At 49.2% G+C, this 12,225-nt stretch overlaps 1 protein-coding gene across 1 annotated transcript in view; it reads right to left on the bottom strand.

Moving 5' to 3' along the window:
- Nucleotides 1–12,225, bottom strand: part of USP34 (ubiquitin specific peptidase 34) — a 2,509,780-nt gene that overhangs the window by 1,447,452 nt on the left and 1,050,103 nt on the right. The window contains exons 44-45 of the mRNA XM_085612349.1: nt 11,260–11,406; nt 10,381–10,437 (exon numbers count right to left, since the gene is read on the bottom strand). Coding sequence (XP_085468475.1) covers nt 10,381–10,437; nt 11,260–11,406 — 204 coding nt within the window. The remainder of the gene's footprint in view (nt 1–10,380; nt 10,438–11,259; nt 11,407–12,225) is intronic.

Raw genomic sequence — 12,225 nt, 5'->3', positions numbered from 1 at the left:
AGTGGAGCAGGTGATGGCGAACTCTGCCTCCCACTGGCGTGGAATGGGCCTGAAAGCTCGGACTAGGAAGGCTTTGAGACAGATGCTGCAGGAACAGATGTGGACTGACCGGCTCTCTGTCCCCCCTGCTCCGCTACGGCGGAATCCACGTCCGCGACCGCGTTGAGGCTGGTTCTGCGGCCTGTGGCTCGACGGGGGTGCCCCTTCCTTGACCACGAAACGGGCAAAAAGCGGAAGTTTGCGGGCGCAGGGTCGAGAGGCCCAAGGACTTGGCCGTATCCCTGGAGTCCTTAAAGCGCTCCAGCGCACTATCCGCTTTGTCGCCAAAGAGGCGACGGTCATCGAAGGGCATGTCCATGAGGGCGCTCTGGACATCCCCTGAAAAATGTGTGGACCTCAGCCAGGCGTGACGAAGAATCGCCACAGTCGTCGTAATCGCTTTACCCAGCGAGTCTGTGGCGTCAACTCCACATCGAATGGAGTACCGTGCTGCATTCCGCCCCTCAGCAAGAGCCTGGGCGAGCAGTGTCCTGGCCTCCTCCAGACACTGGGGCAGCACGTCCGCCACCGTATCCCACACGGAGTGGGTAGAACGGTCCAAAAGACACGCGGTATTAATGGATCGCAACCCCAGACTGAGGGAGAAAAACAGTTTCTTCCCAAACTGCTCCAACCTTTTGGATTCCCGATCCGGAGGAGCGGACGGGAAGGCGGTCTGGGACGTAGAGGCCTGGATAACCAGACTCTCAGGGGTGGGGTGTACCGACAGAAAGCCAGGGTCGCCCAGAGCAGGGCGGTGGCGACGGGCCACGTTCCGATCCACAGGAGTGACTGTGGAGGGCTTGGACCAAGTGCCCATCAGAACGTCAGTGAGGGCCTCATGAACTGCAGAAGAGGCTCCGAAGAGCTTACTGGCGGTTGAAGCACCTCAGTAAGGAGGTTAGTCCTCACGGCCGCTTCAGGGAGCTCCAGGTGAAGGGCTTCGACAGCCCTGCGCAGCACCACAGAATAAGTTGCACCCTCCTGCGTAGCCAAGGAAGGAGGAGAGATGAAGCCAGTGTCAGGCGAAGTGTCGAGACCACTGGCATTCCCCAGCTCGTCTGACCAGTCCTGACTTAACTGGCACTGCTGTGTCAGATGGTCCTCAGACCCCTCCCAGTCCTCCCCTTCATCCGTCTCCGGGTATACAGGTAGGAAGGATGGAGAAGGGTGGTAGATGAAATGCTCATCCATCGGCGCCGGGCGGTGCCGTTCCGACGCCGGACATGGACCGGGGCTGAAACTAGGGACGGCGTCGTCTGAAGGCGTGCCGGGGGCGGCACCATAGGGGTCGGCGCCGGCGGAGGGGTCGTAAGGTCAACCGGCGTCGACCGGGATCCAGGCTTGGATCCCACGGGGACCTGCGGCGTCGGGACCGAAGTAGACGACGGCGCCGGGGCCGAAGCCGCCGGCTCGCTAGGCCCCCCAGTCGGACCTGCAGGGCCTGGAGGCGCACCGGCAGGCCTCGACGGCGGAGCGAGACTCCTCATGGCCACAAGAAAATCCCGAATCTCGCCCGGAGTTGCATGAGGCCCAGGGACCGGAGGGTATGGGGCCGGACGCGACTCCTGCGGAGCCACGTGGGTGTGAACCCTCGGCCGAGTCGCGCGACCGGCGAGGGGAGTCAGAAGAGCAGTGTTGCTTCTTCGAATTCTTCTTACTGTGGCTCGACTTACCTGAATACGAGGAATTCGAACCCGACGAGCGGTGACGACTTCGGCTCCGCGGCCGGTCTCTCGACCTCCTCCTCGGCCGGGACCTTCGAGCGGCGCGGAGCCGACTGCCGGATCTCGAGGAACCGCTCCCGCCTAGCCTCCGAGGTCAAGGCCCGACAGTCGGGGCACGGCTTGTCATCATGGTTGGCCCCAAGGCAGTAGAGACCCCAACGGTAGGGGTCTGTAACCGACATTAGTCGGTGACAGGCGTCACACGGCTTGAACCCGGGCATCCCTCCCAGCACCAAGAGTCGATGTAGACTCGAAAGAATAGACCAAAAAGTTAGTCAAAAAGTGACTAAGGGTATGCTCTTCCCGGATCTGCGCTTACTGGAGCGGAAAAAGAAGAACTGACTAACAAGTTACTTACCTTCGGTAACAATATATCTGTAAGAAATATTAGTTAGTTAAATTCCTTACCTTAGAATATCCCCAGGCTTCCCTTCTCTTTTCAAGTGCCCTGTTGTTGCTAGATTCTTTAAAGGCATTACTCACATGTTTCCTCCTGTCCCTTTCGTAATGCCTCAGTGAGACTTGAATCTGGTGTTAACCTATCTGATGTGCGCTCCTTTCGAGCCACTTCATAATTGTCCTCTTCGTCTTCTGACTCTTAAGACTGCTTTCCTGGTTGCCATCACCTCTGCCAGAAGAGTGAGTGAGCTCCAGGCTCTTTCTTCTAAACCTCCTTTCCTCCGGACAAGGTTGTTCTCAGGACTCGTCCTTCCTTTCTCCATAAGGTGGTTACTGCCTTTCACATCGGCCAGTCTGTTACATTGCCCACCTTCTTTCCGCCTCCACATCCCTCGAAAGAGAAAGACCGGCTCCACCCTCTGGACCCAAAACGTGGACTCTCCTTTTATCTGGACCGCACAAAACAGTTCCGGGTGGACGACCAACTCTTCGTTGGCTACGTGGGCGCTAAGAAGGGGCGGGCAGTGCACAAGCGGACCATCTCTCGGTGGGTGGTTTTGTGAATTAAGGCCTGTTATTCCTTGGCTAAGAATGATCCTCCTGTGGGGCTGAGGGCCCATTCCACTCCCAACGGCTATTACTGCCTTGGGACGAGGAGTCCCTCTGCAGGACATTTGTCAGGCAGCAACGTGGGCCTCGCTGCACACGTTTGCCAAGTCCGGAGAGACTGCTTCTTTGGCCGTTCCGTTCTCTAGGACTTCCTAGTGTGATCTTGGTTCGCAGACCCTCCACCGGGGTTGGTATTGTTGGGGTATCTATTCTAAGGTAAGAAATCTAACTAACGTGTTTCTTTCAGATGAACAAGGTACTTACCTTCGGTAACGATATATCTGTAAGAAACATTAGTTAGATTCCTTATCGCCCCACCCATCCTCCCCGTTCTGCGAACTGATATCTAGGGTTAAGGTCATCCCTTTCAGGGCCCTAGATTCTTGGCACCAGTGTCGGTCTCTTGCATGGATCTGCGTTCCTGGGGCGGAAAGCTATGTACAGAACTGACGTCAGCGAGCAAGGGTGGCGTCTAAGTACTCCGACGACATCATCCCGGCGATCACAATGCCGACGACGGACGTGGAGTCGCAAACTACGCCTACCGACGCGCAAGGGTACTGCTGACGAAAAATCTTTCCAGATCCAGCCTGACGCCTGGGGATATTCTAAGGTAAGGAATCTAACTAACGTGTTTCTTTCAGATTGTAATTTTTGATGTGGTACCAGGGAGAGTTCCAACAGGGTTGTGAACCAGGGTTGACGTGCTCATGTTGGAGCCACTAATATTAGTGTGAGGGATGTTTGCCTGAGTTTCCGAACCACTGATAGAATGAGTGGGAGCGGTGGAAAAGCATAGGCAGATATCCCTGACCAGTTCATCCATAGTGCATTGCCTTTGGACAATGGGTGTGGATACCTGGAGGTGAAGCTTTGGCATTTTGCGTTTTCGGGTGTTGCGAACAGGTCTATGTGAGGGACTTCCCAGGCCTGGAAGTATGGGTGGAGAACTTAAGGGTGAAGTTCCCACTCGTGTTTGACACCGCTGCCTGCTGAGGAGGTCCGCGATCTGGTTGTTGACTCCTGGAAGGTGCTCCGCTAGGAGATAAATGTTGTGATGAATAGATCACCTCCAGATGTCTTGGGCTAAGTGGGACAGTTGGAGAAAGTGTGTCCCCCCCTGTTTTTGTATGTAATACATAGCTGTCATGTTGTCTGTTCAGACTAATACAGCTTTGCCAGATAGGTGATCTTGAAAGGCTTTGAGAGCTAGAAAGATTGCCATGAGCTCTAAATGATTGATGTGGAACAACTATTGCTGATGGCCCCACAGCCCCTGCACTGTGTGTTGTTGAAGATGAGCTCCCCAGCCAGTGAGAGACACATCCGCTGTTAATACGGTCTGTGGAACCGGGTCTATGAACGGCTGCCCTTTTGACAGATTGTGGGTGTAGGAGAGTAGGGTCTGCTATCCTATGGTCACCCCAAATTTTTGCTTTTGCTTCACTGGTTTTATGACTTAGTGTGGCTGTGGGCCTGCTAATCAGACCCACAGCCCTGCTGCTCTCTCCCTAAATTAATGCCAATGCACACTAGGTGCATTACCAATTGGAACTGGTTCACCTTATTGGACCCTGTAACAGTGTACCCCAGGTACCCAGGGCATAGGTGTACCCAAGGCCTACCAGGGGCCGCAGCATGTATTATGCCACCCTTGGCCTGGCCTCACTATTTGACACAACTGGCTGATCACTCAGCTGGGGTAAGTTGGTGTAATCACCTCTTACTTAGATATAGTATATCTATATCTAACATATATGGACACATGGTAACCTATCAGTCACTCCTATGGCAGGCCTTAACAATCCTGGCGGCAGAGTGCTTGGTTTCATGTGAGATGGTGCTATGGCATGAGCTGAGCCTGTCTGCAGCTTTCTGAACAACGTCCTTTAGCTGTTTCATGATATTGCCATACCATATACTCTTGCATTATGTACCTCGCGGTCAAATGCTAACTTTGGTTTGGCTTTATCAAAACATGTCGGGTAAGGTGTCATACGATTTGGAATACTACCCCCTCGCCAGTTCTGGTGACGGGGGTAGCATTCCACCCTTCTAGAGGGACACGACATGTACCTAACCTGAAACCCGGGTAAAGTTAAACAGATCCTCAGCATCACAAAATGGATGCTGCCACCACAGACACCAGTCTGCCCTCCTGCTGCTGGGAGTCCTTCCAGCTTGGGAGGTGTGGACAAAGGGTTTCCTGTCAGGGGAGGTGCTTGCACCCCCCCAGACAGGATTTTGTGTAGTGGGTTAGGGAGGGCTGAATAGATTGAGACATGCCTGGGGCACACAAGGTGTCCCTGTGCATATGCCAGTTCAAACCGGAGCTGGGGCTCTCCAGCCCCAGTCCTGGCGCGAAACTGGACAAAGGAAAGGGGGTGTAACCACCCCCCTTCCTGGTCCCACCCAGAGGAGGGACCTAGCAGGTAATCCGGCCCCTAGATTTGGAATAAGAGTAGGAGCTGTGTCCCAAGACTTCAGATCATCCTGAAACTCGACTTAAACAAGAAGAACTACTGGACTTCGACGTTCTGCTGCACAGAAGACTGAAGAGAATCTCCCTTGTGGCCAAGGAATGACTACCCTGTGAATACAGGCACCATCCAGCAACTCAACGACTGCTTTGCCGCCGCCTCCCGCCGGAGACCGAGCCCAGAGCCCGAAAAGACCCAGACATCTCTGAGCCAGATCCACAGTCCCTGCAAAAAAGAGACCCGTGGAGGTACCGAGAGACGTGGGACTGGCCATCTTGGAACGTCCACGACAAGCTGACTGCGCAGCACCCGAGGCATCCTCAACGCTGTGCTTTGGGCCCTGAGAAGCTCCAACACCGAGCAGCATTTGCACCAAAGATCAGCCCTCCAGCATCCACGAGATCTGCGTGGGGCCCTTTTGCTTTTTGCCACTCGACGCGTCATCCCGGTTACTGGCCCGTTGGCTAGTGGCCATCTTGGCGACGAAATCTACAAACAACACCGCTGGTCTGGTTGCTCCAGACTGGCCCTTGCTCCTGTGAAAAGGAGCAGCCCCTCTGACCTTGCTGGTTAGAGCACCAAGCTTTCATCGATTCCTGCGTGGCTTGCATTAGCCAAGGCCTGTTTGCTACGATCAAGAAGCCGACACCGCCATCAGCTAGAGCCTTCATGGGACAGCTCGTGAGTGACTCCTGGTCGTCGTCGATCCCTTCACTTCCACGTGGCTGCGGAGACAAGCTTACTTTCTTCACCTGTTGGCACCCGACATCGCCTGGTTCCTTCCTGGTTCCACGCCGGTCACTGGCTAGTGACTTTGAACACTGTCCCCTCTGCTTATAGGTCGTCTACTCTTCAGATCCACCCTTGGATCCACCCGAACTCTTCCTGCCTGGCCGCCTGCAGCATCTTCATCCTCAGGCTCCATAGACCTGCACGACGAAACCCGACGCACTTTGACCCCCTATGCACCCGCTTCCTTTGGGTGAGGTAACGCTGGCACTCCGGTGCTCCTGGGTAGAGAAACATCTCTAGTGTCAAGTTGTTAGGTTCTGGTCCATCCGGAAGACTCCTTTTCCTTTAACTTTGTGACTTTTACGCACCCATTGAAATCAATAGGTGCACGCGTGTAACTTTTCACACTGCACACACATCCTGTGGGCCTCCTGGTCACTAACTACAGTTAGTTCCTTGTCGTCCCAGCGATTCCCAAGACCCTAGACCTTCCTTCCTTTCTATTCGTGGTTATTATACCCCTATTTTAGTATATGGTTTAGCTGGCCACCTGGCCCATCCATAATTGTGCAACTTTTGTATATTTAAACACTGCCTTGTTTTAACGAATGTGCTTTTGTGCTCACAAAGAGTATAGGGGATACTTTTAAATTAAATAAATACATATATATTTTGAATATATATCTGTGTGGTGTCCTTTCATTTGGTATTCAAGGACGTTACATATGGTAAAACAGCTGGCTTCACATGCCCTCAAGAGTTTAGCCTGCAGACTGCACTGTCCACGCTACCACTAGGATAGCTGGTCTATCAAGGTTGACTTCAACCACCACCATAAGGGTTGTTTGGCATGGTACAAGGTGATCACTAGAATTAGTGAGCAGCATATACCAGACCAACTTCTCACAGTGGGTGTTTCACCACTGCAGAGAGCGAGGAGTACGCCGCTTACCAACACTAGATCGGTTAGAAGATCGTGTGACTGGTTCCACTGACTGTGCAAGCATTCTTGAAGTGGACACATGTGTAATCTGGCGTGGGGAACGTCCATGATGCAAGATGCCAGATGCCATCCTTCCCAACAGTTGCATAAACACTCGAGCTGGAAGTGATTGAGTGGCTTGAAATTTGATAATTAGCGTCTGAATGTTTCAAATTTTGGCTGCATTGGGGAAACTCTAGAGCCCTTTGAGTATCCAGAGTGGCTCCTATGTAATTCTGAATTTTGCTTAGCTGGAGATGTGATTTTAACACATTGACTGAAAATCCTAGTTGGTGAAGCAACTGAATGGTTACTGAAGTGTGTTTGCGGCATTGTTGGTATGTGCTGGCTTTAATGAGCCAGTCATACAGATAGGGGGAAGACTTGTATGCTTTGTCGTCCGAGATGCACAGCTACTACTGCCAGACACTTTGTGAAGACTCTGGGGGCAGTGGTGACTCTGAATGGGAGGGCTTTGAATTGGTAGTGTTGACGTGCTACCACAAACCTGAGAAATTTGCGGTGAGCCGGATGGATTGAAATAGGAAAGTAGGAGTCCTTTAAATCTAGAGTAGAAAGAAAGTCGCTCTTTTGCAAAAGAGGTAGTACCTGTTGAAGTGTTACCATGTGGAAATGGTCTGACTGTATGTAAAGATTTAGTTCTCTGCTCCGTCTTTTTGGGGAATTTGGAAGTAAAAGGAGTCGACGCCCAACCCTTGATGTTGTGGTAGTATGGGCTCTATAGCTTGTTTTAGTAGTAGGAATTTTACCTCTTGTTTGAGAAGGTATAGGTGATCCGGTGAAAGTTTGTACAACTTTGGGGGAATGTTTGGAGGAGTGTTGATGAACTCCAGGCAGTAACCAGAATGGATAATTTGGAGAATCCACTGGTCTGTTGTCATGGACTGCCACTTTGGTAGAACTTGTGACAATCTTCCCCCACAGGTGGTAAATGGTCGGGGGAACTATGGACAAGTCACTGCTTTGCATTGGTGGGAGAGGTACGTGTATTGGAACCTCTACCCCTGCCATTGCTGTTGTTTCCTCTATAATTGCCTTAAAAGAAGATTTTGGAACCTGAGGGTTGGTTATTGCCCTAATAGGTGGATGCAGTGTAGGTGGAAGTATTTTTGGACCCTCCTCGATAAAGGAAGTGAAGAATCTATCATCGGCCCAAAAAGGTGTTCCTTATCAAAAGGTGTTTAATTTAAATTTAAACCCTGATATGCGCAGCCAGGAGTGCCTTCTTAGAAGAAGAACACTAGTGTTCACCGCTCTGGCAGATGTATCAGCAGCATCTAGGGAACATCAAATTTAATTATTTGAAATTAATTGACCCTCGCGTACCAGGTCCTGCACTTTAGATCTGTTTTCTTGGGGTAGAAATTGAATGAGTTGTTCCATTTCGTCCCAGTGCACGCGGTCATATCTTGCTAGCACTGCTTGAGTGTTAGATATGCGCCAGAAGTTAGCTGCCTAGGAGACTACCCTTTCCCCTGAAACATCAAGGAGTTTGGACTCCTTATCTGGGGGTGATGCGTCTCAAGTAGTCTGGGAGTTTGCCCTTTTACGTGCATCAGAAACTACTAATGAGTCTAAGGGTAGTTGTCCTCTTATGTAGACTGGATCCGATGGGGCAGGCTTGTATTTTTTATCTACCCTAGGAGTAAGGATATGTGCTCTGACAGGATCCTTAAAGATGTCGCCTACATGTCTGGTCATTCCTTTCAACCTGGGCAACATGTGTGTAGATTTCTGTGTGCTATTTAATGTCTCAAAAAGGAAGTCCTCTTCAAGGGATTCTTTATGGGGTTGGACCCTATGGTAATTAGCAGCCCTGCCTAGTAGTTCAATATAGCCTACACTGGATATAGGATATAGGTCCGGGTTGTCAGTGGGCGAGTCAGTGTTATAGTCATCCCACTCATCTGTAGGTCTGGGCTGATTGTCATCATCATCCTACCCATCCCCATCACCCTAATTGTCAGGTGTATGTAGTGGTGAGTGCTCAGGTGAAGTTTTTGATAGGCTTTGATGCCAAGCCTGTAGGCGGGGCGTCAGAAGCGTGATCTCGCTGCCGATCGGGGCCCGAGGGCGCAGGTTGGTCCGGAGCCTTCTTTTTCGATGGAACTGGAAGTTGGGGTGAGCAAAGGACTGTACTTGCAGTACGTTGTCCATGCGAGTTGTCTTCATCCTGGTCGGAGCCATCGTAGTAAAGGGAGATTTCTTCCTGTTCCTCATCGGCTCCGATGGCGTCGCCGGCTTCTTCTTCCTCCGATTCAGGTCCGAAGAGGTCCAGAATGGAGCCTGTGTGTTGGCTCTGCATATCGCGTCGTCTGGCCCGACGGTCGCGAAGAGTCTTTTTGGAGCGCAAAGCTCGGCGCCCGTCGCAGTCCTGTTCACTGTATCCCGGTGACAAACACAAGTTGCAGACGGCGTGTGAGTCGGTGCGCAGGTATTTCGCATGGCACCAAGGGCAGAACTTAAAGGGAGTTTGTTCTATCGACTGTGAGGCAACTCAGGGCTAGGCCCGATGGTCTACCACGAGCTCTCCTATCGAAAATGTTTTTAGCAATAACACGATCCGCAAGAAAGGGGAACACGATCGGAAGCAATACCATCGAGAGTGAATGTTGTACCCGCCGAGAGGAACCGAAGGATAGGCGTCGAACCGGAGCGTAGCGAGTCACACCCAAACCCGATGGCGGAAAAAATCTATCTGAAGATGGAGTCGATGACCATGCGCACTATCACCGAAAGGAGGAGCCACCTACCTCGTGACAAGGAAGACTTCTTCGAAAGAAAAACAAAGTGCAAACATCTGGACACTACACTACATGGTGATCTATGCATTAGCATGTGATCTACAGCTCACATGCCTTGTACATAACATTATAATTCCTGTGTAGTGAAATGAGAAATTTGCAAGGGAATTTAGAATTCTGAATTTCCCACCAGAATTTTACCAAGAGATATTGGTTGCTTTCTAAAGCGAACTCTCAGGCTGAATACAATTGACCTTTGGTGGTCCCTCGCATCTCATAATTTCAGTGGAACTGCTTTTAACCCCATTGAAATTTAGAGAGACCCCATAATCTGGCTTTTGAGAAACAAAAAATTGGAATTTAATGGTAAAAGACTTTAGCATCTAATAGCTAAGATGCTGTTAAAGGCCCAATGCATGCAAACAATCCTACAGCAAGTACCGTAAAGTTTTAGATGACAAATCAGTAAATTACAGTTGCTAAAAATAGGAAATGATCACAACCATTAAGCAGCCAGGAGAATGGATCACGGTCAGGTTTATATTCACAAGTGCTCAACAGGTTTCTATTAGCCTGCTGCATTTCTTTTCTGAAAGAATGAGCCATTGATTTTACATAATTTATATCAAAACAACAAGACTACTTACCAGAGAGACAACATTGTTTGTTATGACGCCCCCAAATAAAGTTTTCACAGTGTTTTTCTGAAAGAAACAGATTTTAAGAGTAATCATTACATTATGCAATCATTTTAGACACACCGAGTGCAACATTTATACAGTATACTCTTCACAAACTAAGGGCCAAATGTACGAATATCGGAACAAAAACGTGACCAGTATTTTCACGTCCAGTAAGGATTTTTAACACAAGGTGGGTTCTTAAAAATCTGAATCTCAGTTGGTCACAATCGGACCTACCTCATGAATATTTACAAGATAAGTTGCAAATTGGGATTGACTACAATTGGAGTCCATTGCAGGCCAGCAAACCACCATGTCTGTTTTTGTTTTTCAATAATATAAACTTTATTTTTCCTTTTTAAATGCAGGCCCCTTTCCTTAAGTGAAACGGGACTTCATTTAAAAAAAAAAGTTAACTTTTTTTATGTTTAATAGTCGACAGTGGTCCCGGACCAGTGACTACTCTTAAATAGCCTTTAAATAAATAAATAAATAAATAAACATTCACAAAGGGAAAGGGGTCCCAAAAGGACACCTTCACTTTTGCAAATGCATTACCAGCTCCGTAAAATATCAATGTTTAGCAACCTGTTTTCGTTCGCAAAACATTGATACATTAGCTACTGATTCAGTAGAACAAGCCCCTTCCAGAAACCAAATCTGTATCCATTTTGAACCCCATTTTAGGAGTCGGAAAAACATTTCAGCCTCTTATAAAGGGATCAATAGATTTTAAAAAAGGCATTTCATCTGTTGCAAATGACAAATTGGAGCATTTGGAACCGGTAAAATGCTCAGTACATTTGGCCCTCAATTGCTCGTAGAGATGGTGAGAATACTTACCAGCTCTGGTGACATTTCTTCAATTTTTGTAATCAAATCAGTAAAGAATTCGGTCATATCCTTCTGCTCTCCTGTATTAAGTGGTTGCTTATCCATGGTGTAAGTTTTACAGAAAGGCCTTGGATTATAAGCTTTGCACTCGCTTTCCTAAAAAAAAATGTAAAAAGCAAGAATGTGTTTTAACTAGATCAATAACCATACATGTATTTACAAAAACAAACACTTTATGATTGCTGTCCTATCTCTCACTAGGTAAGAGAAAACAAATAAGCAACCAGGAACACTTTTATAATGGATGATGAATCTTTGAAAGATTACTTCATTAAGATCTCAATCATACAAGTAAACCATATGGAACGAGTGATTGACTTGAACCGACATTTTCACTACACCCTATTTTTGTAACGCCTTGCTTGGCAGAGACTTATCTAGCCGTAGAGTCCTACCCTTCGAATACTCTCCCGGCGTCAGACTGATTTGGACACTTTTTATGAGCAGTACCTCTGCACGACAGTATGCAGCGTAATTCGGCTCCGCAAGGTGTCATCTGCACAGGAAATGATGCACGTGGGGCCTACAAAGGTGCCACCCAAGTGTGCAAACATCAGTTTCTTTTCGTGACTTTGGACGCCAGAAGCGCAGACCCACGAGAAACACTGACCACTGGTGTGTAAAGCTAGTTCCCTTAGAAGTGGTGATCACTTTTCACTATAATCTGTTCACAGAGCGGTGAGTATGGAAGGCATGGTAAGGAACCTGCATCAAGAAAAGAGTCTCTACCAGACAAGGCATAACCGAAGGTGAGCACCTAGTTCATGTGATAGAGACTGCTAGCCGCAGATTAATTACCTTAGTACAGATACACAAGCAATACCTCCCTGGAGGTGGGGCTGCGATACGGATTAGACTAAAAAGTCTTGTAGGACCAAACGGGCAAAGTGACTGTCACGCCTGACTTGACTGCCC

Source organism: Triturus cristatus, chromosome 6 (assembly GCF_964204655.1).
Source record: "Triturus cristatus chromosome 6, aTriCri1.1, whole genome shotgun sequence".
NCBI classification, from domain to species: domain Eukaryota; kingdom Metazoa; phylum Chordata; class Amphibia; order Caudata; family Salamandridae; genus Triturus; species Triturus cristatus.
Note: the sequence above shows the minus strand (reverse complement) of the source record. Positions and strands in the feature narration are given on the sequence as shown.